Source organism: Oryzias melastigma, linkage group LG23 (assembly GCF_002922805.2).
Source record: "Oryzias melastigma strain HK-1 linkage group LG23, ASM292280v2, whole genome shotgun sequence".
Lineage (NCBI taxonomy): Eukaryota > Metazoa > Chordata > Actinopteri > Beloniformes > Adrianichthyidae > Oryzias > Oryzias melastigma.
This window is the reverse complement of record NC_050534.1, coordinates 17368872-17391040: the sequence shown is the minus strand read 5'-3', so window position 1 is coordinate 17391040 and position 22169 is coordinate 17368872. Positions and strand designations below refer to the sequence as shown.

At 38.6% G+C, this 22169-nt stretch overlaps 3 protein-coding genes and 1 long non-coding RNA gene across 7 annotated transcripts; 2 read left to right on the top strand and 2 right to left on the bottom strand.

Annotated features, from left to right (window-relative positions):
- Nucleotides 1–959: 959 nt before the first annotated feature.
- Nucleotides 960–13525, top strand: si:ch73-352p4.8 (cystine/glutamate transporter). The gene is made up of 13 exons (XM_024288073.2): nucleotides 960–1248; nucleotides 5883–6009; nucleotides 6096–6211; nucleotides 8447–8572; nucleotides 8636–8735; nucleotides 8810–8854; nucleotides 8936–9059; nucleotides 9130–9233; nucleotides 9312–9408; nucleotides 9648–9797; nucleotides 11378–11555; nucleotides 11634–11718; nucleotides 13334–13525. The coding sequence occupies exons 1-12, from the start codon at nucleotides 1029–1031 to the stop codon at nucleotides 11696–11698; spliced, it is 1452 nt and encodes a 483-aa protein (XP_024143841.1). The 5' UTR covers nucleotides 960–1028; the 3' UTR covers nucleotides 11699–11718; nucleotides 13334–13525.
- LOC118598048 lies at nucleotides 5183–8453 on the bottom strand. Its single transcript, XR_004947110.1, has 3 exons — nucleotides 7778–8453; nucleotides 6495–6553; nucleotides 5183–5648 (listed from the first exon to the last, which is right to left on the bottom strand). It is a non-coding gene; the product is annotated as an uncharacterized LOC118598048 (long non-coding RNA).
- On the bottom strand, nucleotides 12948–18912 carry foxm1 (forkhead box M1). 4 transcript variants are annotated; one of them, XM_024288036.2, is made up of 9 exons: nucleotides 18735–18912; nucleotides 17756–18199; nucleotides 17532–17680; nucleotides 16443–16619; nucleotides 16224–16352; nucleotides 16079–16138; nucleotides 15770–15818; nucleotides 15547–15701; nucleotides 12948–14399 (listed from the first exon to the last, which is right to left on the bottom strand). In XM_024288036.2, the coding sequence occupies exons 2-9, from the start codon at nucleotides 18168–18170 to the stop codon at nucleotides 13587–13589; spliced, it is 1947 nt and encodes a 648-aa protein (XP_024143804.1). In that variant the 5' UTR covers nucleotides 18171–18199; nucleotides 18735–18912; the 3' UTR covers nucleotides 12948–13586. The 4 variants fall into 4 exon arrangements, with proteins under 4 accessions (XP_024143804.1, XP_024143813.1, XP_024143821.1 ...); XM_024288045.2 differs by lacking the exon at nucleotides 18735–18912 and adding an exon at nucleotides 18341–18506; XM_024288053.2 differs by lacking the exon at nucleotides 18735–18912 and adding an exon at nucleotides 18369–18493.
- Nucleotides 18913–18996: 84 nt separating this feature from the next.
- rhno1 (RAD9-HUS1-RAD1 interacting nuclear orphan 1) lies at nucleotides 18997–20345 on the top strand. Its single transcript, XM_024288083.2, has 3 exons — nucleotides 18997–19154; nucleotides 19289–19470; nucleotides 19567–20345. The coding sequence occupies exons 2-3, from the start codon at nucleotides 19312–19314 to the stop codon at nucleotides 20191–20193; spliced, it is 786 nt and encodes a 261-aa protein (XP_024143851.1). The 5' UTR covers nucleotides 18997–19154; nucleotides 19289–19311; the 3' UTR covers nucleotides 20194–20345.
- The last annotated feature ends 1824 nt before the right edge of the window (nucleotides 20346–22169 follow it).

Here is a 22169-nt window from a genome sequence, read left to right as displayed (position 1 = left end):
ATATATATATATATATATATATATATATATATATTTACAAACCATATATGTAGAGAGAGAGTATAAATATGTGTATAAAGTATATATACACAATATATATATAAATACACAGTATAAATATGTACAATATAGATATATAAAACATTTGTGAATCCCTTATTTGTTTTAACAACAAATCTCACACTAGTTGATCTTAGAGGTATCACAGTAAAGTTATATTTTTTATGAGACTTTTTGTAGCTAACATAAATGAGTTGTCAGATAGGTCTAGTATAGAGACAGCTTAGATAAAAACAGCCAAAACAAGGCCTCTGGTGAAGAAGATCACTTCGATCCAGATGATTCCAGGAATTTGCGGCAGAAACTTTTTTTTTGTTGCGTTGGCAAGAACCCACGACCACAAAAAAATCTGTCCAGGGTCCAAACATTCAAATCATGTGTCGATGCCGGTCCGTTCATGATTTATCCAGTTGATATTCCTGCGTGGACAACAACTGGTGAGTGTGCAGGAATGTTAACAAGCGGAGCTTCAGCTGATGAAGTGAAGCTGACGTCCACGCGGGGGTCAGTCGAGGGAGATCAGAAAATAAACTCATCAAGCTGCAGCTGTCGGTTTTCGTTGGTTTCTCATGTTGATCTGTTTGTTTCCTCGTGTTTGATTTAAACATTCCGCTGCGGAGATAACTGAAATGAACACGAGAAACCCTCTCTGGATTGGAAAAGTTTGTGAGAAAATGTGGAAGTTTTTGCAGCTGCTTCTACAACTCACTGACCTTTTACCTCCACCTTAAGCCTCAAACCCTTCAGCTGTATCCACATAAAGCACGTGTGCCAACGCAACTTTTTCAGGAAAGTGTCGGGACTCTAAACTGCAGTGATTACATGCTGAAGTTGGAAGAGTGCTGGCTTTGTTCCCCGGAGGCTGGGCGGGGGGGCAAAGAGGGGAGAAAAACAAGCAGGGAAAAGAGGGATAGGGGGGCCAGACTTGTTTCCCTCCAGTTCTGCCTGATCCGCCAGACTGTAAGGAAATGCAGGAAAAGAAAGAGGAGGACAACCTGAAGGAGAAGAAGGCCGAGGATGCTGTGTGCCTCCGCAGGGAGATCGGCCTGCTGCCTGCCGTGTCCTTCATCATTGGGACCGTGGTGGGCAGCGGCATCTTCATCGCTCCTAAGGGAGTTCTGATGAACAGTGGGAGCGTGGGGTTGTCCCTCCTGGTGTGGGCGCTGTGTGGCGTCCTCTCGCTGTTTGGTAAGAATCTCTCTCTTTGACATGTTTGTAAAGCTTCTTTTCAGAAAATAACCATTTACTGTTGATATAAAGAGATAATTTGCTTTATTTTTCATTTTAAAGTCTCTCTCCACTGATATTTCTTGTAGTCTTTAAATTATGATTAGTTTTAGGGAAAATCAAAAAGCTTGTGTCGTTTTTTTAATACGTATCGGTATTTATGCTGCAGGAGCTCATTCTAAATTCGCCTACAGCATCAGCTGATTTCCCATCAGCCCTTTGTTTACACTCTCCTCCGCTAGTTCAGGCGGGTCAAAGCCAAAATCCAAAACACACCTTAGGTCAGGGGCCGAACAGGATTAATACTTATTGAACAGTCTAAAGGTACATTTTTAAAACTTTAAAACCGTAGTATTTTAACATTATTATGAACTAGATATATAGCATTACCTGCAATAATGCTAGTGTGAATTTTGTAAGAGGAATTTGGTCGCTGTAGATGCTAGTACTGATAGTTGAAGATGCTGAACTTGATAGATAAAAACGCTGAAGCTAATAGCTGAAAGTCTAAATTAGCCAAAACAGCTAGCATGTAGCTGAAATATTAGCTAAACTCCAAAACAGCCTAAAAATCTTAGCAAATGCCAAAATAATTCAAAAAGCTAGCAGAATTATAGCAGGAAAATGCTGAAATTATTAGCTAAAAACACTGAAGTTGATAGCTGAAAATGCTAAGGCTAATAAGCTAAAATATTAGCTATTCCAAATTAGCCTTAGAAAAAAACAAAACAGCTAGCATGTTGCTGATGTATTTGCTAAACTCCAAAAATAGCCTTAAAAAATGGAAAACAGCCCAAATTAGCCAAAACAGTTAGCATCTAACTGAAATATTAGCTAAACTCCAAAACAGCCTAAAACATTTTTAAAAAGTCTAAACTAGCCAAAACAGCTAGCATGTAGCTGAAATATTAGCTAAACTCCAAAACAGCCTAAAAATCTTAGCAAATGCCAAAATAATCCAATAATCCAGCATTATAACTGAAAAATGCTGAAATAATAGCTAAAAACACTGAAGTTGATAGCTGAAAATGCTAAGGCTAATAAGCTAAAATATTAGCTATGCCAAATTAGCCTTAAAAAAACAGCTAGCATGTTGCTGATGTATTTGCTAAACTCCAAAAATAGCCTTAAAAAATGGAAAACAGCCTAAATTAGCCAAAACAGCTAGCAGGTAGCTGAAATATTAGCTAAACTCCAAAACAGCATGAAAAAATCTTAGTAAATGCCAAAATAGTCCAGAACGCTAAAAGAATGCCAATTTTTAAAACTTTAAAAGTGTAACTTTTTAAAATAATTCTGAATGATTAAAAATAATAAATCAACTTAAACCTTAAATAACTTTTAACAGTTTACTCTCCATAAAAAATATACGTTGTCAACATTACACAAGTTTAAAATAAGTGCAAGTTAACATCGGGCCGTTAATAACAATAAAATGGAAAAGATAAATCTCTATTTCATTTATTACTGCAATTCAGCAGAGGAGGAAAAGATTTGGTCCTGACAAAAAATGAACATGAAAGTGTTATGGAAATTTTATTTTTTATGTTTTTTATTTTATTTTACTGAACGTTGATTGAAGTTTTGAATTTAAAATGCCCTTCACTTGCACTTGGGCTTTTATTAGGCAAGGCAAGTTTATTTGTATAGCACATTTCATGTACAGAGACAATTCAAAGTGCTTTACATAAAACATTAAAAGAAACAATCCAAAGAAATAGTAAAAATGTGATCATTAAAATAAAATTAAAAGAAAAGTAGGCATTTTATGTTACAGCCTTTTATTGTTAAGAAAGTTTATCTCAATACAATGTTACAAAATAAAGTATTTCTGATGAAAACCATACATTTTGTCATTCTTGTTTTCATAATTAATGTAGAACTGCTAAATTCCACGAAGCACACATTTTTTTCCTTAAAAAAAGGCCACATTATAATTTGCGATTAATCGCGAGTTACCTCGGGACAACGCGATTAATCGCGATTAAAAATTTTAATCGCCTGACAGCTCTAGTAAAAAGTGAGGCCATATTTGAAAGGTCTTTAATATGACCATAAAATGAGGCTGGGTTGATAAAAGCGATTAATCAATCTGAATTGATCTAAGCTTCATAGATCGATCCATTAAGGTAGAGATCTATCTAATGCATAAGGCTAATGCGTATGTGTAGGGCTGTGAGAAAAACTGACAGAACAGTTGGAATGATCTAAAATATATTTTGGACAAATGAATATATAAAAATTATTTCTCTGTGATTTATACACTACTTTTCAGATAATTTTAGGCCTTCACTGGAGGCTTTGCAGGCCCTGACTGTACGCCACTGCTGTGTGAGGGTTAACTCCGCCCCGTTCTCATATACAGTTAATGGTTAGGGCCAAGAAACCCACTGAGGATTTCTAAACTTAACCTGAATGACTTCTGTTAGTTACCGAACCAAAATCTCCCTTCTGTAAACTTTGCAAACTTTTTCTTTTTCAGAAAATCTTAAAGTTATAAAAAAAACTTCTACTTTCCTGGCAGTGGGAATCAGAGGTGGGGACTCGAGTCATATGACTTGGACTCGAGTCAGACTCGAGTCATGAATTTGACAACTTTCGACTCGACTTGGACTTTCAAAGCTCTGACTTGTGCCTTGACTTACACTTTAATATCCATAACTTGTGAATTGACTTGGACTTCAGACCTCTTCAGACTTGCTATTTTCCCCCCAAATCCAAGGATTAAAAAGTATATTGAAAAAGGCTGCGTCGCGATCTCTCTGTCTGGGATTTACATCCATGTGAGGTGTCGGCCCAATATCCAATTAAATTGGGACCACAGTGGGTTGATCTGACAGTCCAACCAATCAAATTGCAGAAAAGTATGACTTGAAAAGACTTGAAGCGTTAATAATAGGACTTGTGACTCGACTTGAGACTTGTTAGTCTTGACTTGTTACTCGACTTGGGACTTGACTGCTTTTGACTTGGGACTTGACTCGGACTTGAGGACAAAGACTTGGGACTTGACTCGGACTTGAGGACAAAGACTTGGGACTTGACTCGGACTTGAGGGGAAAGACTTGGGACTTGACTTGGACTTGAGGGGAAAGACTTGGGACTTGACTCGGACTTGAGGAGAAAGACTTGGGACTTGACTCGGACTTGAGGGGAAAGACTTGAGACTTACTTGAGACTTGCAAACAAATGACTTGGTCCCACCTCTTGGAATCATGGGTATTCCCACTGGGAATACCCATGATTCCAAGTTGCTTACATCCTGTTTTTTTTTCCTAACTACAACATTTTGCTTCACATAAACTGAATTTTACCTTGTCGTGTGTCACCGGGAAGCTGTTCAGCTACAAACCTGAATTTAGAAAACTATAAAACATAACCCTTATTTTGTGTTGGGGTCCAAATTGACCCGTTTTTAAGTTTAGGTATATAAGATTTGCTTTTGGTTTTTTTGTTTGTACTGGAACGAAGCCAATCATCAGACAAAACTATTTTAACTCTAAAGCTCATAAAAAGAAGTTACTTTTGTGGTGTTACGGGTCAAAAATGACCCTTAACAGAATACTTGGGGTTGAATGCATCACTTTGAAGCTGTGGATCAAATGTGGCTCAATGTGACCCAAAACACAACATTTAAACAGCTTTTAATTTTGAAATTCTTATTAAAATAAAACTGTTTTTTATAAAAAATAATCGACTTTTTGTGTTTATCTATGAAGCTGAAAATAATCAAGTTTATTTTCAAAACGTTTCTGACATTTAAATTTTATTTTTGGCCAAACAAAAAGTTATTTGTTTTGGGTTTCAAATAATATTGGCCCAAATTTAGCTCCATATTTATTCCACACAGGTCAGTTTTGATCCATATCACCACAAATTTCACTAATGTTAAGCATTTTGAATTAAAATAGGTAAAAGAAAAAATTAAGAAAACTTTTGGGGACAGGTGTACTATTTTTAAGAAATATATATTATAATTATTTGTTTTATCACTACAGGAAATATGATTAGACAGTTTTTGTAATTGAAAACAGATGGTATAATGTAGATTTAAAGGTCTGTGGATCAAAAAAATAAAAAAAACATGGTGTTTTCTTGGATATGACTTCAGACTGAGTGAAAACGCGGGTCAAATTTGACCCGTCACATTTCTAACACATTAACGAGGTTAATGTTACATAGAATTGTCTTCACACTGACAACTAACTCACTCCGACCTTAAAAATAAAAAAATATTAAAGTAAAAAACTTATATTTAAAAACAAAATTAGGGTACCTTTCCCTGTGATGGATTGGTGAACATGTCCAGGAGGAACTCTGCCTTCACGGTAGATGGGATAGGCTCCAGCATCTCACTGCCCCTTAACAGAAATGATCAGGTTTAGAAGATAAATTGATGAATGAAACGTTTTATTTTACTTATTTTCTTTGCATTATAAATTACCAAAAAGCTGGCAGTATCTATTTTTGCTTGAATAGTTTTGAGTAAAATACTCAAAGACACACATACAGAGGAGAGGCAGAGATGCCTGAGAAGTCGATGTAACATAAACACATTTCCACCTAATTTTTAACTGAATTTCTCCTCTCTCCAGGGGCGTTATGCTACGCTGAACTGGGCACCACTTTTACCAAATCTGGGGGCCACTACACTTACCTTCTGGAAACTCTGGGGCCCCTTCCTGCTTTCCTACGACTCTGGGTTGAGTTCTTATTCATCCGGTGAGGAATCTTTTATGAGAGAATTCATCATAGTTTGAGTCAAAGCCTTCATGTTTTTTTATTTCCTTCACCCCGTCCTCCTCCAGGCCGGCCGTGGCTTCCTATGTCTCCCTGGCTTTTGGACGTTACGTGGTGGAGCCGTTCTTTGCACCCTGTGCCGCCCCCGAGGGGCTGATTAAACTCGTCAGTATCCTCGGAGTGAGTGAGTGATCTTTTGCTTTTGGGTTCAGCCCAAGAATAAGAGTTTGAGGATGAAAAAGGGACAAAATTCAGAGTTTGGCTGATTTTTAAATATGGTTTATTCTGAAGTGAATATTCCCAAATAAAGGAAAAATGTTCCTTATAATTGACTGTCACTCTTGAAACTGTGCAAATCACTCAAGTGCTTCTTATTTAACATACCAAATGTTTACTGCACCCACGTGAAATATTCGGTTTAACCCTCCAGATCTATACTCGTTTTCCTCGCCTTACTTGCTGATTACCTGGATCAGGTACATTCTTGGAATCACCGGATCATCATCAGTGAGGAATGCAGAAAGTGCTGGAAAAGAGGCAGAAGATTAGGTCTCAGAGATGAGGAAAGGCAGCTTTTGTTTAAACTAAACCAAAAAAATGACATCAAACCTGCTAAAAACCGACCTAATCCCAGCTTTGAGGCACGGTGGAGGAAGGATAATGATTTGGGCCGGTTCTTCATGTGTTAAGTTATTATCTTTTTTGATCTTAGTCCATTTGCATAAAATAAGAACGTTTATTTACTAAAAATAATGAACAGGTTTGATGTTGAATGATCTCAAATCAGCCAAACTTTATTTATAAAGTTCTTTCATGCCTTACAGAATAAAAGCATCTTTAACATTTTAACAAGTAAAACAAAGAAAATAACTAATTATAAAACAAACACTAACAACCCAAAGTAAGGAAACATAAAATAACAAGCTGATGAGATTAAAAAAAAAAGAACTCAACGTGAGCTGCTAGACGGTCCTTACGTTACGTTTAAGTGTTTGTGACAAATTCATGAAAAAAACGTTTTTCAAAATGGCAGCTTTTTGGTTGGTTTTATCTCCATAGCAACCATATTATTTTTTGGTCGCCTGGTGGTGACGAACAGGTTGATGCCATTTTTAGAAGACTTTGTAGAAGTAATTTTTTTGATTTCCTTGACAACTGAGGTTTTTTGTTAACCACGCCCACACTCCTAATATATTTTATTCTGCTTGACTCATGCAGAGATCCACATATTACATGCTCGACACACTAATGCTGCTCAAAATCTACAAACTTTATTTTCAACCTTTTTCCTGGTTTGTTTCCGTTTTAAAAAAACTCAAGATGGCGGCCTCTTCCAGAGGTCAAAGGTCAACGACGCTGTGTCGTGGGGCTTAACATAAAGGTAAATTAAAGAAGAAATGTGTAAAAAAAACACATTAAATGTCTCCATAAAAAGGTAAGCAAATTTATTTACAAGAAAAAAAAAAAATAAATAACTCAAAAGTGAAGCAAAAAGGCTTCAGGGTGAACCATGGGTAAAAATAACAAACAAAATCCCAACTAACTCAACCCAGGGAGCTTAAAAAAAGTAAAAGAATGGCTAACCTCCCTGGACCAACATAAACAGGAGAAAAGATTTACTAAAGAAAATGGCAGTTCACCCCTACAGCTTCAACTAAATTAACTTAAACTAAATACTAAACAGAGTGGGACTACACAACCACAAAGGAACTACAAAGTGAACAAAACTAAACCAGGTGGAGAAGATCACCGAGCTGCAGTGGAGACATGTTGTAGCCCAGGTCCCTTCTCGGGGGTTGGAGGTCCACATGGTTCTTTTGAAAGCTCCTTCCTTCAGCTTTCACCAATGGGGAGCCACGCCCTCCAGCACCACACCTGAAAGAAATTGACACAGAAGACAAACAAAGATCCACAAAACACACACGAGTCCCACTCTGACAAAAATACACAGACCCAAAAGAAAGAACAAAACCAAACACGCGGCTGTCGTTCTAACCAAAATTTGGGTGAATATCACTCAAATAAAACTTTTTTTTTTCCCCAAATTGAGGGAAAACATGAAAATTGGAGAAATGTCATGCTTTGTCACAAAATGGCCATCAAGCCGGAGGTTTTGTTGCCATCCCATCATCATTTTAAAACGTCTTTTGGAGATTCTTGATACGTTTGTTTTATTTGGATTTTGAAATACTTTTTGAGCCTCATTTTTCTGACATCTCCAGCTGTGATGTCATCATTTTTTTGGAGAGGTTCTTCAGTATGTAGTGGGTATGACAGTTTGTGTTTGTGCAGATGTGGTACATACATGTAGGTAAAAATCTTCACAATCTTAAAATCTGAGACGCTTTACCAGGAAAGTTGTTCATTCAAGAAAAATTAGTTTCAACACAACAACCTTGTGTGTGTTGTTTTTTTGTAGCTTTTGTTGTAGCTGTGAACTGCTGGAGTGTGAACATGGCGTCCCGCACCCAGGTCACTCTGACCTTCATCAAGATGTTCGCTCTGGTCCTGATCATCATCCCCGGTGTCATCGCCTTATTTAAAGGTTAGCAGATGTTTTTTTTACTCCTAAGCAACAGATTTGCTTCTGATTTTTTTTCCTTTACAGGAAGGACAGAGAACTTCCAGAATGGCTTTGAGGTGGACCTCATAACGCTGGATAGGTTACCCCTCGCCTTTTATAACGGTCTCTATGCTTATGGAGGGTGGTAAGAATTCACGCTGCAGCTCAGGGATTTAAACGTTTGCTGAGCTCTCACTGCTTTCTGGGTTTTTTCTTTAGGTTTTATCTGAATTTCATCACTGAAGAAGTTATAAATCCAAACAGGTAGTCCCCACCACTCCCTAAATAATCCCAATTCTTCCCCTCCAGTTCTTATATACTGTCTGTTTTCTCCGCTCGCATCAGAAACATCCCACTGGCAATAATCTGCTCCATGGTTACCGTGACGATCTTTTACGTGCTGGTTAACGTGGCCTACTACACCATGATGACCCCCGGCGAGCTGCTGCTGTCGGACGCTGTGGCTGTGGTCGGTGTTAACAGAAAATGTGACGAGAATCATAAACGGGTGATGAAATTTGATCTCTTTCTGCCGGCAGACGTTTGCCAACCGCGCTCTTCAGGGTCTGGCGTCTACAATCCCCATCCTGGTGGCGTTGTCCTGCCTCGGAGCACTAAACGGAGGCTTCTTCGGATCCCCCAGGTAGCCTGACGTCACAAGAGTGGTTGGTGCCCTCTTTCTGGGCGTGGCTTGCTGACGGGGCGGGGCTCTGTGCTGCAGGATGCTGTTCGTGGGGGCCAGAGAGGGCCACTGGCCGCCCATCTTCTCCATGATCCACATTCGCCGACGCACGCCTTTACCTGCCGTGCTGCTGCTGGTACGGTACTTCCTGTACTAGAAGTCTAATTAAAAATAGAAAACATTATTGTGATCAAGAATATGTGTGTAAAACTATTGGATGATTATTAATCTTTTATAGTTTTAACCCATAAAAACTGACATTTTATATATTTTTTTGACTTAGAAGATAATCCAAAAGTTTTTAAAAGTATAATAATATGACAAACTCAAGAATATCAGTGTGTAAATACGGATATGTTGGCCGTTTGCATCCAGTATCCCCTGGTGGTCTTCATGCTAATCACCGGAGAGATCTACCAGCTCATCAACTTCGCCTCGTTTTCCCGCTGGTTCTTCATCGCCTTGGCGACCCTGGGGATGCTCATCCATCGATACCGCTTCCCTCTTCTGCCGAGGCCTTTCAAGGTCAGCTGTGGCGTGGAACCGCGAAAAACCGGAAAGTGCAGAGACTCCATCGGCATTTGACAGCTCAGTTCACATGATCTTATCTCTGTGTGCATGAAAACATTTATTCCTTTTTTAAAGAATTTCCATAAAAGCGAACACAAAAAAAAATATTTAAATGCACAGTTTAATATCAGTAGAAAAATCCCTAATATTTAAGTTTTTACAGAATTTATTAGTTTTTCTTTATTTTTTTATTTCAAGCTATTACTTAAAACCATAAAAAATACACAATTTAACCTCTTTATCTGGTGTTAATACATATATATGCATTTCAACACTTGTGTAACAAGAATACACTTTTTTTTTTAAACATTTTTTTTTCTAGCTCAAAAAGGGGCTGGGATAAAGAAAATGTTATTTATTTTTTACCAGAAAAAAAAATACTGAAAAATATTAGTTAAAATAACAGTAAACTATTTATGTCATAAAAATGCTTTTTAAAACTGTAATAATCAAATTGTGCTTTTATGTAAACCTATTTGCATCCAAAAATAAAAAAAATCTATATATTTTTTATTTTTTTAAATATAAATATATATATATATATTTATTAATTAATTAATGTAAAAGATTAAAATTTTTAAAATTCACACATTTGTAGCTGCTGAAATTTACTTTAAAGTGACACGTTTTGATCTCAGACTAGAGGAAACATAATTTTTGAAGCATTTCAAACCCTTTTTTTCACATTAAAATACTATTTTTGTGTAAATCTAAATTGTATTTAATTGAAGTGGAAGAATTATTGATTGGTTATTAAAAAAATATATATTTTAGAGATGAAACTTTTTTATTGAGTAAATCTAAACCGTTAGAGGACATATTTTTTTCAGAATCAGGTTTATTGGCCGAGTATAAATACAAGGAGTTTTGTTCCATTGTGCAAACATAGCAAGGTAAATAGGTGGAAAAAAAGGTAAATCAAGAAATTAAAGTTAAAAAATACATGTAAAATATATATATATAGTGTATAAACATCTCAAGGAAAAAAAGTGACAGTACGAGCGAGCACAGCACCGAGGCAGCCATCCGCGGCGCCATCTTGATATAGAAGATGTCAAGATGGTGAGAGATTCTTGAGATAAAACGCAAAATGAACCCTTCTGAGATGGGAAAGAAGTCACTAAAAGAGAAAAAGTTGATGTCTGACTGAGGAAAATGTATTAGTCCTGCACAAAACATCGCAAATTTATCGCCATGGCAATATCGTAAAAGACGGCTTAACCCCTTAATGCCTAAATTTATTGGCAGCTATGATAAAGATATTAGCTTTTATTTATATGCTACATTTAGGTAATTTAATAGCTAATTTGGTTTGCCGCATATTTGATACAACAGGTATTAAGGGGTTAAATTGCAATAAATGGTTACCTATTGTGTTATTTTTAGTTTAATTTAATTTCTGTTAAATTTATTTAAATAAAACTGATGCAGTGAAATCATCATGTATCGCAAGTCGTATCGTCAATGCGATATTTATCGCCAACATGGTGAGTTTTTCTAAAAGTGTTCCAGTGGTTCTCCTCGTGTCCTCAAAGGTTCCCCTGATCATCGCGGTGACCTTCACCGTGGTTTGCTTCTTCATCGTGGGGCTGTCGCTGTACTCCGACCCCTGGAACACCGGGAGGAGCTGCGCTCTCACCCTGACTGGAGTCCCGGTGTATTACCTGACCGTGCACCGATTCCGTCTGCCGCACAGATGGAGGAACGCCTTCAGTAAGTTCTATGAACGTTATGTGGAGAATAAAGGATTCCGTTCTGAGAAACAGTACTTTCTTTGTTGAATATTTCCAGATAAATGCTGCAGGAAGCTGCAGATCCTCCTGGAAGTGGCTCAACAGGAAGTCCAGACGTACTGAACTCCTCTTTACACACTCAGGTGTTTGGCTCAAACTTCCTCTGATGGAAATCTTTGAAGACATGAAACTGTGGACGTAGAAGAATTGATGGGCGATATATCAGTATCAGTAAAAAAAACAAAAAAAAAAAAAATTTTCAGATACACTTTATTTTTGACATGGATACTTGTTCCTACTAGATCCTTCTATTTACAGTCATAGTCAGTAAATATTCTAACTATTTAAATGTATATTTTAGAATTCATACATGTTTCTAATAGATCCCTGTCAATGTAGACCCCTTTCAAAAAGTGTCTATTGTGCCATTTCTCTTGTATTGGTTTTATTTATCTGTTTTTATGGCTGAACTTTGTGTTTTCCTACTAAGAAACTATTGTGTACTTTAAGAAAAAAGTTTTTCATTTGTAAATATTCAGTTACAGAAAAAATAAAGTCAGAGAAAAGTATTTTTTTTTTCAAAAAATAATTGAAAATATACTTTGTTTGCTACATGACTCATTTATTTATATATTATAAATATCGTGATATATATCGTTATTGCGATATAAAGTAATCTATATCATGATATGCAATTTTTTTTCCATATATCGCCCAGCACCTTTTTCAGATATATTTTCTAAGTTTTAAAATTATATTAAATCTCTTGCTATGTGTTAAAAAGTTAAATCAGAATGTGATTTTATATCAAACGAGCAGTTGTGTATGTCCCTTATAAGAACAAAAAGTAAATCTAAAGTTATTGTTTATAGACACTTCAATAATTGTTTTTTTTAACCTTTTAAAAATATCGGTTATCGGTTGGAAAAAAAATCACATCGGCCCATTTGAAGATCTGGATGTATTAAAAAAATTATCACTTTGATCATTCTTTGATGTATTATAAAAGTGCTTCCAGAGCTCTTTTGATTACAATTATGTTCTTGTTAATTTTTTTTTAAATTGCTTCTAAGTTGTGGGAAAAACTGTTAACACAGAGCAACCCCTCCCCCACTTCCTCTCCCCCATATCTCCGGCTAGCTTACAGCTCCTCACACCCTCAACCTAATATTACCAGTGCAACAAAAATGCAAATCTTATATACCTACAATTTGAATACAAAAAATATTCAAATTCAATTTGGAGCTTCATTTTCTATAAATATGTCGTCACGTTTAAGAAGATTTATGAGGAATCATGTCAGTTTCTAACCAAAATAGTCAGTCAGATTGAAGATTATTGGTTTTAGTTTTCATAAATAAAGACACAAACAGAACTTCAAGGTTTTTCTTTTATAAGGAACAAAGACAAGTATTGCAGTTCCAATAAAAACCAGGAGAAAAAGTGAAATCTTTGAAATCACCAGCACGACTCCGACACTTGACCCAAAAAGTTTCTGACAAAATTAGTTATAAAAATGCAGACCGCCCGACGTTCCGACAAAGTGCAGATATTTGGAAGCAGAAGATTTTTTTTTTTGTAAAACTGGAACAACAGATGGAAGTCGAATTACAGTTTATTGCTGTTTGTCACTTTTTATCGTTAGTCTAAACTGGATCCCTCAAACCCAAACAAACAAATTATTATTTTTTTAACACTACATTAAATATTAAAATGTGCAAATAATCATTTATATAAACAAACATTTTCTATGCTCAGTTCCTTCTAGAGACCCACGACTCCACGGATCATGACGGGGAGGCGGGAGAGACGGCGCCGGAGCTACGGGAACGCGGCGGCGTCCCGGTCACGCAGCAGAAGACGATGAGCCGGAACCGCCTGCTATATTTTACCTGATAACTGATTTTAAATGATCAGGAAGAAATAAATATGGATCCGTGAAAATGTTAATGAGTTCCTCGCTGTTTCAGTCTCTCCACGTTAGTGTTTCAGAAGCCCCGCCCCTTTCAAACTACTTCAGCTGGTTGATGAAGTCGGACAGGCTGATGTTGGCCGTGCCGAGGTCTTCGTCCTCCATGCCGGAGAAGCTGATGTCCACCAGGATCTTGCTCAGGCTGTCGTTCATGAGATCCAGCATGAGGCCTTCTGTTAGGGAGCGGTTGGCCGGCGTGGCGGTCCCGCCCCCGCCGCCGCCACCCTGCAGCAGCTCTCTGGAGCAGCTGCTGCGGAGGCGTCCAACGGGAGTCGCGGCGGCTTCGCATGTGAGCAGCTCTCGCGGCGAGCTGAACAGAGGAACGTCTTTGAAGGGCGTGCTGCTGAGGCTGAAGGTGGTGTAGTCCTGGACGGGGGTGAGGGCGGGGCCGCCCGGCGTGCGGATGGGGCTGACGTCCAGGAGGTTCCCCTTCCCCACGGGGGTCACCCTCCACGGCTCCAGCACCACCGAGGGCGAGGGCTTGCTCGGCGTGGAGGAGGTCAGGTGGACGCCGCTTTTTATGGGGGTCTTGAAGGAGAAGTCGCGGTCGGGGCTGTCCTGCCTCCGCCGCGGCTCCTCCGGCTCCACGTCTCGGACTTCTTGGAACGTGGAGGCGTCGGATACGACGCCGGAGTCGAGGAAGGAGTTGTCGGGGCAGAGGAGGACGGGCTCCTCGTGGGTGGAGTTCACCAGGCACTGCTTACGCCGCGAGCTGCTGCTGCAGCGCCGCTTCTGAAGACATTTGGGAGTCTCGCACTGCAGAGGAACGCAGACCGGCTCCTCCTTCATCTCCACCTTCACGCTCGCCACCGGAGAACACACGGCCGGAGGAGCAGCGTCGGTCTGAGTCACCTGCCGAACAGACCACGAGACAAGCCGATCATTCCAAACCTGAAGACATCTTTAGTAGCACTGGCAGGAGTCTGGGGAATCGCGATACACGTCTCACGATACGTATCGCGTCGTTTCGATTCGGTAACAAGTAAAAACTAAGTAACAAAACAACAAAAGATGATTGAACTTTAAACACAAGCTGGTTCTCATAAGATCTTGTTGCGGTTTTGGTCGTGGTGTAGAGCTGCTCGTAGAGGCTCAGTGTGCTGCCACCTAGTGGTCGAGTAAGACACTGAAGGACGATCGTAAATAATCAATTAAATATTGTCATGTCAACATTTTAAAGTTGTATCGCCAAACGAAATATTGTGGCATATACCGCCGAATCGATTTACCCCTAAACAAAAAAATAACAGAAGCATAAATAGGTTTTAATTTGGTCAAATGATCCAAAATTAAAGAAATTTTCAAAATCATTCAGATTATTTTTTCTGTTAAAAAAATTATCCAAATTTGTAAACAATTAAAGTTTTCCAAAAAAATAACATTGATTGCTAAATCAGCTAATGTTTACTTATAATAATGAAGGGCTAAATTTTATTAATATTTCTCTATTAGAAAAGTTGAATAAAATATATCAGAAAAAAGCTAAAACAATGACTTTAAGATTGCTAAAATAAAAAGTAAGTTAACGCGTCAAATTACAGCGTAAAGTTACAGCCCAACGTTACCGCGTAAACGGTTGAAAAGTTAAAGTAAATCAAAGAACATAAACACTGGAGCTCTGGTGTTAAAGGGTTAAACTTAGTATAGTTTTAGGCGATTCCTAAATTGAAACAGCTGAAAATGTGTGAAAGATTCCAATGTTCAATGAAAACGTTTTTGCTATTTAAAGGCTCAACATTTTAGATTTAGGCCTGAAGCTTTTTTTTTTTTATTAGAATGGTTTAAGAAAAACATGGAAAATAAGTTGAAATTTAATTACAACAAACTGAGGCATTCATTATAAGTGATAAACTGAAAATATCAATAATTTTATCCTATTTGTTTCTTAAATGTCAACAGTTTAGCTTGTTTAGTTTAAAATAAATGGGCATTTTTTTCCTGTTTTTGATAATTCTTTACATAAAAACGTATTTTGCTTCTTAAAGTCAACAATGATGACCTTTGGGGAGATGCGGACTCTCTTGGGCGCCTGCGAGGTGCCGGCTCTCTGCTGGGTGCAGGTGAAGGAGGGCAGGTACACCGGGGGGGCCACGGGGAGCTGGATGGGGACCAGGTAGGAGTCGGTTCGGGGGAGGAGGGGCTTCATCCGTCTCTCTGAACACAGAAACGAGCGTCAGGACAAATCTGGAAGCAGGACTTCCGACCGCGGTTGGGACGCTCACCAGAGGCCGGCGCGATCTTTCTCCCGTCGGGGATGATCTTCTTCTGCGACTGTGAAGAAAGAAATGTGACTTAGATTGATTTATAAAGCTGAGGTCACATTCTGGATGAATAGAATCCACTCCTTCCCTTTCATTTCTGCCCCTGCTGCACTGAACGGACAATTGAACATAAAAAAACAGCATTCCTCCAAGAAAAAAATCAGCTCAAAGCTAACTTTAAATGTGAATAAACAGGTCAAAGAACCAGTCAAACTGCTGTCCCTTTCAGCTTCCTGCATGTAAAGTTCTGTGAAACTGAAGCCGTCTTACTTGGTTGGGAAATAAAAGCATTGGAACAGGAACTGGAGCGGTCACTGGATCACATCCAGGCTTTAAAAAGGTGAAAAACACAAACCGTTAAAGGAAACCGTTGGAGAAACGTCTGCAGACGACAGGAAAACGCCGCTGAGCTCACCTTGTACACCTGATCTAGAGTGAGGCATCGGTTGGCCTCGGGCCGGATGGTCCAGAAGGAGACTTTCCCGTCGGGCGCCGTCTCGCGAACAAACATGTCGTGCAGAGAAAGGTTGTGGCGGATAGAATTCTGCAAATTTGAATGTCAGAGCAACTTTTAGATCAGAAAAACCTGAGCTTTAGAAAAAAAAACTATCCTTTTTCTCTTTTTAAGAATCACCTTCCATCCAGGTTTGGCCACCTGTCTGTAATACGGGAAATGGTCTTCGATCCAGGTATAGATCTCCTTCAGGGTCATCCTGCGGTTTTTCCCGCTGTTGATGGCGAACTGAATCATGGCCATGTAGGAGTACGGCGGCCTGTCCGAAGGTTTGGTTTCAGGAGGTACGCCGGCTGCCTGTGAACAAAAGAAAAATTTAATTAAAAAAATACCCCTTGATGATGTCAAAATAAAGGTTAGAAGTCTAACACCTTTTTAGTTTTATGTTGATATTTTACTGTGCAATAATGTCACAAACTTAAATAAAATACCCAAGATAAAGCTTTTAACAGCAATTATTAGGTTAAAAATCATTGCGATTAAAATTGATTAATTAATTACAGGTCACAATTAATTCCTTACAAAAAATAAATAATCGTTTGACAGAATTAGTTAAAATACATGCAGGCAATGAGCATTTTGGTTGCACGGATTAAGTGTGGTAAACATACATTTCCACCAGTTTTTGCACTCGGTCGCACATACATGTAAATATGTTCAAATAACATCAACTATCACAAAATATAAAACTATTTTCAATCAATATTTTCAGTAAATAAAACAAATACTATTGATATGCATAAATAGACATAATAAATGCATATATACAATGAATAAATACACAAATATGGGTACAATTAAAGCCTAGAGATAGCAAAAAATATCACGATTGAGCCGTTTGAGTCTCAAATACACAAAATTAGCATCTATTTATGGAGTACTGCAAGAAATTACCTTAAAAATTACGTAAAAATGTTTCATAAAAAAATATTGAAACATTTAATATAATTTAAATCAGATTGTGGGTAAGAATCTAAAAACTTAAGCAAGAGCAGCTCTAGAATGCAACAGAAACGTGTGATTTAACCTTCCAAATGGAGAAAAATCTCAGCTTGGCGACATGTTTCTCAGGCAGATAGTTTACTGTTCAATTTTAGGAAACGTGCTACAACATGCCTCAGACTTGTGTTCCTGTCACACGAGAAACTGTTCACACACTGGCGGGAAAAGTCACAACCGAGTGGGAGGAAAAATAAAACGACAGCTGACCTGAGCAGCCTGTGGCGCGGGAACCTGGTTCTCCTTGTCCTGCGTTTGCTTTGCAGGCTCCGACACTAAAGCACACGTGTTCATTTTGCCCAGCCACTGGATGTTGGTGAGGCTGTCGTCCAAAGGGCCGCCATTTCCATCTTTACTCACTGAGAAAAGAAAAAAACTGTGAATTAAATGTGCAAATTCTGACCAAAAAAAAAGAAAAAAAGCATATTCCTTACAGGGTTTTATTTCAGTCTCGCCATGGGATGTCTGTATGTTTGTGGCTGGTTCTTTGGATACGATCTGTGTAGAAACCGCTTCTCCTCCAGCAGAATTACAAAAAGACCCAGCTTGATCCTGGGTGCCGTTCTCGCTCAGAAGAATAAACTTGCTCGGACCCTGAACTCCACCGTCTTTGCCTTTAGAGGCGAGGGCGCTGATGACGCTCTGAACGTTTGTTGCTTTGGGAATGACCACGACCTGAGTGTCTGACAGGGATGGGTGGCCGATGAGGCAGACCCCGTCTGGGAGGCGCTGGCTGCCGGTAGATTTGGATGGGGCGTCTGCTGGCGTCGCTTCCTTTTGCTGAAAAGGTAACTTGCGCCTTTTGAGGATCAGGGGTCTCCTTGGGCTCCGTCTCATGGTTGAAATCATCCAAAGGGCCCTTGATGTTTAGTGGAAATCTGTGGAAGAAGCAGCAGCAAAAAATAAAAACAATTGTTGCATAAAAAGTACATTACACTTACTAATAAACTCAATTAAAACGCATAAATACCGACTTTACAAGGATAAAGTCGAGCTAGTGAGCTTAAAAAATAACATACCTGCTAATTTAATTGTTAGAATACGAACCAATCAATCAAAAATGATAATTCAACCATAAACTATCGAACTTAAATCTAATAATCGCTTTAAAGTCCCGACAACCCCTCGGTAAGTCGTAATTTTTCTTCGGTTCCCTTGGCTACATGCCAGTCCAAAACAGTCGTTATACGTTTTCAGTTGATGACATGTTTTATTTTACGTAACGTCTATCTGTTGGGCACCCATATATGATATATATTAGCGTGTAACCTCAATACAATAGTTAGAATTGAAAGAATTGTCCCAGCTAAAGTACCTATTAGCTTAAAGCTTCCCATAATAACAGCTAGGCTAAGCTAGCTAATGCTAAAGCTCTTATAACGATTAAGGAAAGTGAAAAATTAAAAGTCCGACCTTCACATTACTGCTGCGCTTCATTCAATTCCACTTGGTTGGACTTTAAAATATCACGTCTCGGCTCGAAATTAGTATTTAAAATGTCCACAAAAGCGGCCTACTTAGTAGTATTTACATACAAAAAGTCGATTCATAAACGGGTTTGAATTTTGGCGCTGTGGGCGCTCCCCCGACTGTCACTTTGATCACGTGGTGGCAACGGACCAATAGTAGACGCGGAATGGTGTAAATAGGAAGCTCGATAGATGGCGCTGTGGGTCGCAGTTGGGATAACGCGAAGAAGAACAAGAACAAAACCGGGAAATTAAAAGTAACAACAACGCAGAAAAAGAAAAGGAAAAACTGCCGAATGACCGGAACAAAAACGTTTTTATTCTGTATATGGAGACGCTTATATCACACAAAGAGCACAATAGGGTGAGTAAAGAACGGCTTTTCGAACGTGAACGCGAATCTTTACATTTAAAACACTTCAATCTGTGAAAAAAACAACTTTTTTTTTTAAATAGCAGAATTTTTTAATTTGATTTGTTGCTTGTTTTTTTAAACAGATGCTCAAGATTGATTTAAATTGATGCCCCGCAAAGTGGCAAAGACAGAGAAGCCTCCCCTGCAATTCCTGGAGCGGCCTCTGAGTGGTGCCAGACTTCAAAATGTGCCTGAAGTCAGAGCTGCAATCAATCCCAGAGAGTTTTTCTCACAGACCCACAGCACTTCTGCTCTCACTTCTTGGGTAAAACACCTCTTTAAGCTTTTCAGATACTTTAAGTTGGTTAAATAACTACAGGAAGAAAAGTCTAAATCCGCCTTTATGTTCTCAATCTTTCAGGTGGATCCCCAGTTTGACATCTCATCTACAAGTGGGCCTCTTTTGAAACGAAGAAGAAGAAAATGCCAGTCCGTCACAAGGATTGTTGACACCTGTAACGAGTTCTCCAGGAAAACGGTGTGCAAATATCCCCGGTTATCATTTCATGGGGCGCAGAGAGACAACTCCCACAATCCAAGTGGACACCGCGCAAAGAAAGCTGCAGAGGTGACGTCCAAACCCAATCAACCGCAGGGATCACGCCAAAGCAAAAGGACAAATTCACCTGCGCCTAAAAGACGAAGAAATCCCCCAAAATCCTCGGCTAGAGCTCCCAACGAACATTTGAATCAAACTGACAATCAGCTAGAGGAGGTAACGGAGGAAAGCAGAACTCCACCTGGTGGGTGTAGCACCCCCGGCCCACCGCCTGACGTGGACACTCCAACGATGAGGCAGGAAAGGAACAGTTGCCCCATGTCTCCCCGTGTATGTTCACTTTTGGCTCAACATAGCTCCCCAAAGCATCACCCGCATCCTGATATTTTGGTATCTGACACACCAGAGAGTGACTATGGCGTGAAGGTGACATGGAGGAGGAGAAAGAGCTTGATGATGATGTTAAAAGAGAGGGGTCTACTGGATTAGTCACCTCAGTTTATCATATTGTTTTTTTTAACTTGATTTTCTGTAAAAAAAATAACCATCCTTTATTTTTTTTTTGCTTCACCCTCTTTTTAAATGATTGATATTTACTATAAAAATCAAATGAAGAATAAATTACCCAAACTTCGTCTCTATTTATTTGTTTTGTCTTAGTTTTTATCAAAATTTATTAATTTAACTATTGTAAATTGTCATTTGAAGCCCATTTTGCTTGAGAGAAAGCCTTTTATTCATCCCAACTTCTACCCAGAAGTCAGCCAATCAGAGTCATTTTAAGAACACAGCCGACCAATAGGAGCGCTCGTTATAGGTCCGCTTGGTTACCAAGGCAGGGTATTCATCCGCCTCAAGAAGCGTTTTTCTTCGAGGACTCCTTTTCCTTAGTAACCGTGGATAAACATGAGTTATTACAGCATAAGGTGAGGAGAAAAAACCCTAAGAACAGAGAGTTGCTCGTTGGTGTTCCGTTTTGTCCGTTGTCGCGTGAAAAATGCCGCTCGTGTCCGTGGAATTGTGTTGTGGAAAAACTTCACTGTCGCCTTTAACTTTGACTAAAAAAAAGCAGCATCGCAAACGGTGGAAAAAATGGACCGAAGCGGCTAGCGCTAGCTTCTAACGGGAGGACGCTAGCTTTCATATTCAACTCCTGATAGATACTTATAGAATGACAATTAAATAAGAATGTTTTTAGTTTGAAAATGTTTCCTGAGTTGCGACTTATAGGTTGTTGGACGAAAGGTAAAGCGTTTAAATCACTGTGTTTTAGTTGAGCTTGTTTGGAAGCGAACACATCATTTATTAACAGTTTATAGGAACATGTATTACCATTTTAATAAACATTTTAATGATAAAATATATTCTTATCTATGTTTTGAGGTATGGACGTGTCACCTTTTATCACGTAGGTGATATTAATCCGCGTCTTTGATTATAATTTTGGAATGTTTGAGTTTTATCCCTACGCGCATGCTCAATCTGAGGGCAGAACTTCATCATATAGATCCTTTTCTATCATGGATTCTTATGTAGATTAAGTCCAAATTATTTGTTAAATTTCTGCTTAATTCAGACATAAACATATAGATATAAAAACACCAGAAAAAACTTTTTTAAAAATATAGAAAAATGAGGTTAGGGCTCAAAACATTTTTTTATTTACAAATTGTGTCAATCTTTATTGACAAAATGCCCCAGAAAGCAACTTTTCTGTTAGTTTTTGAATGCCAGAAACTGACTTTGATGATGCAAGTTCTATTTTTGGTTTTGATTATTTGTATATGACCAAATAACAGTGTTTTTTTAAATAATAGTTCAATAAAGAATAAATATCTTGAATCTAAGTGTAGATAAAACCCAAATCTGAGGATCTTAGTTGCACAAACACGACTTCTGTTGGACAAAATGGTCCATTATTTTGTTCTTTTTGTGTTAATCATCCTCTAAATATTTAATCTCCACCTCCCAAAAAGCAGTAATTTAATGAAAGTTACTGTTTAAAACTAATTTGATCTGAAATGTGTTAATTTTTTTTATTGTTGCCTCTGCCTTTTTGATTGTCTCATTTAGAATGCGCTCACTGAAATGACAAATTGGCAGTTTTCATAACGACATGTGGCGACGCCGGCTTACATAAATGTCACATAGAATCTGGGGGTGGCAGATGAACGTCCGTGGTTATGTTGTCACGTTGAAAGTTGTGTCCAAATGGCTTTGAGAAATGTTGCTGAAAGGGGGCGACAGGAGGAGGAGGAGGGTGTTCGGGGAGGTTTGGTGAGGAGCGGTCCATCGTGGTTCTGAAATTCTGACCACAGTGGAATGCTGTCGTCAGTGTGGGTCTGTCCTGTCGTCGTTTATCTCCATTTCCTGGTATTTTGTGAACAACGCAGAGGAGTTTGAATCCAAACGTTGTCATCGTGTATGGTTGAATCCAATGAATTACTGTTTTGTTGAACCCATTT

Coding starts and splice junctions, on each gene's coding strand:
- rhno1 (XM_024288083.2), top strand. CDS start 19,312: ATGCCCCGCAAAGTGGCAAAGACAGAGAAGCCTCCCCTGCAATTCCTG. Junction 19,471..19,566: donor CTTCTGCTCTCACTTCTTGG/GTAAAACACCTC, acceptor TCAATCTTTCAG/GTGGATCCCCAGTTTGACAT.
- si:ch73-352p4.8 (XM_024288073.2), top strand. CDS start 1,029: ATGCAGGAAAAGAAAGAGGAGGACAACCTGAAGGAGAAGAAGGCCGAG. Junction 9,409..9,647: donor TACCTGCCGTGCTGCTGCTG/GTACGGTACTTC, acceptor GTTTGCATCCAG/TATCCCCTGGTGGTCTTCAT. Junction 11,556..11,633: donor CAGATGGAGGAACGCCTTCA/GTAAGTTCTATG, acceptor GAATATTTCCAG/ATAAATGCTGCAGGAAGCTG.
- foxm1 (XM_024288036.2), bottom strand. CDS start 18,170: ATGATTTCAACCATGAGACGGAGCCCAAGGAGACCCCTGATCCTCAAA. Junction 16,139..16,223: donor CTCTAGATCAGGTGTACAAG/GTGAGCTCAGCG, acceptor ACCTTTTTAAAG/CCTGGATGTGATCCAGTGAC. Junction 14,400..15,546: donor GAGTCCGCATCTCCCCAAAG/GTCATCATTGTT, acceptor TCTGTTCGGCAG/GTGACTCAGACCGACGCTGC.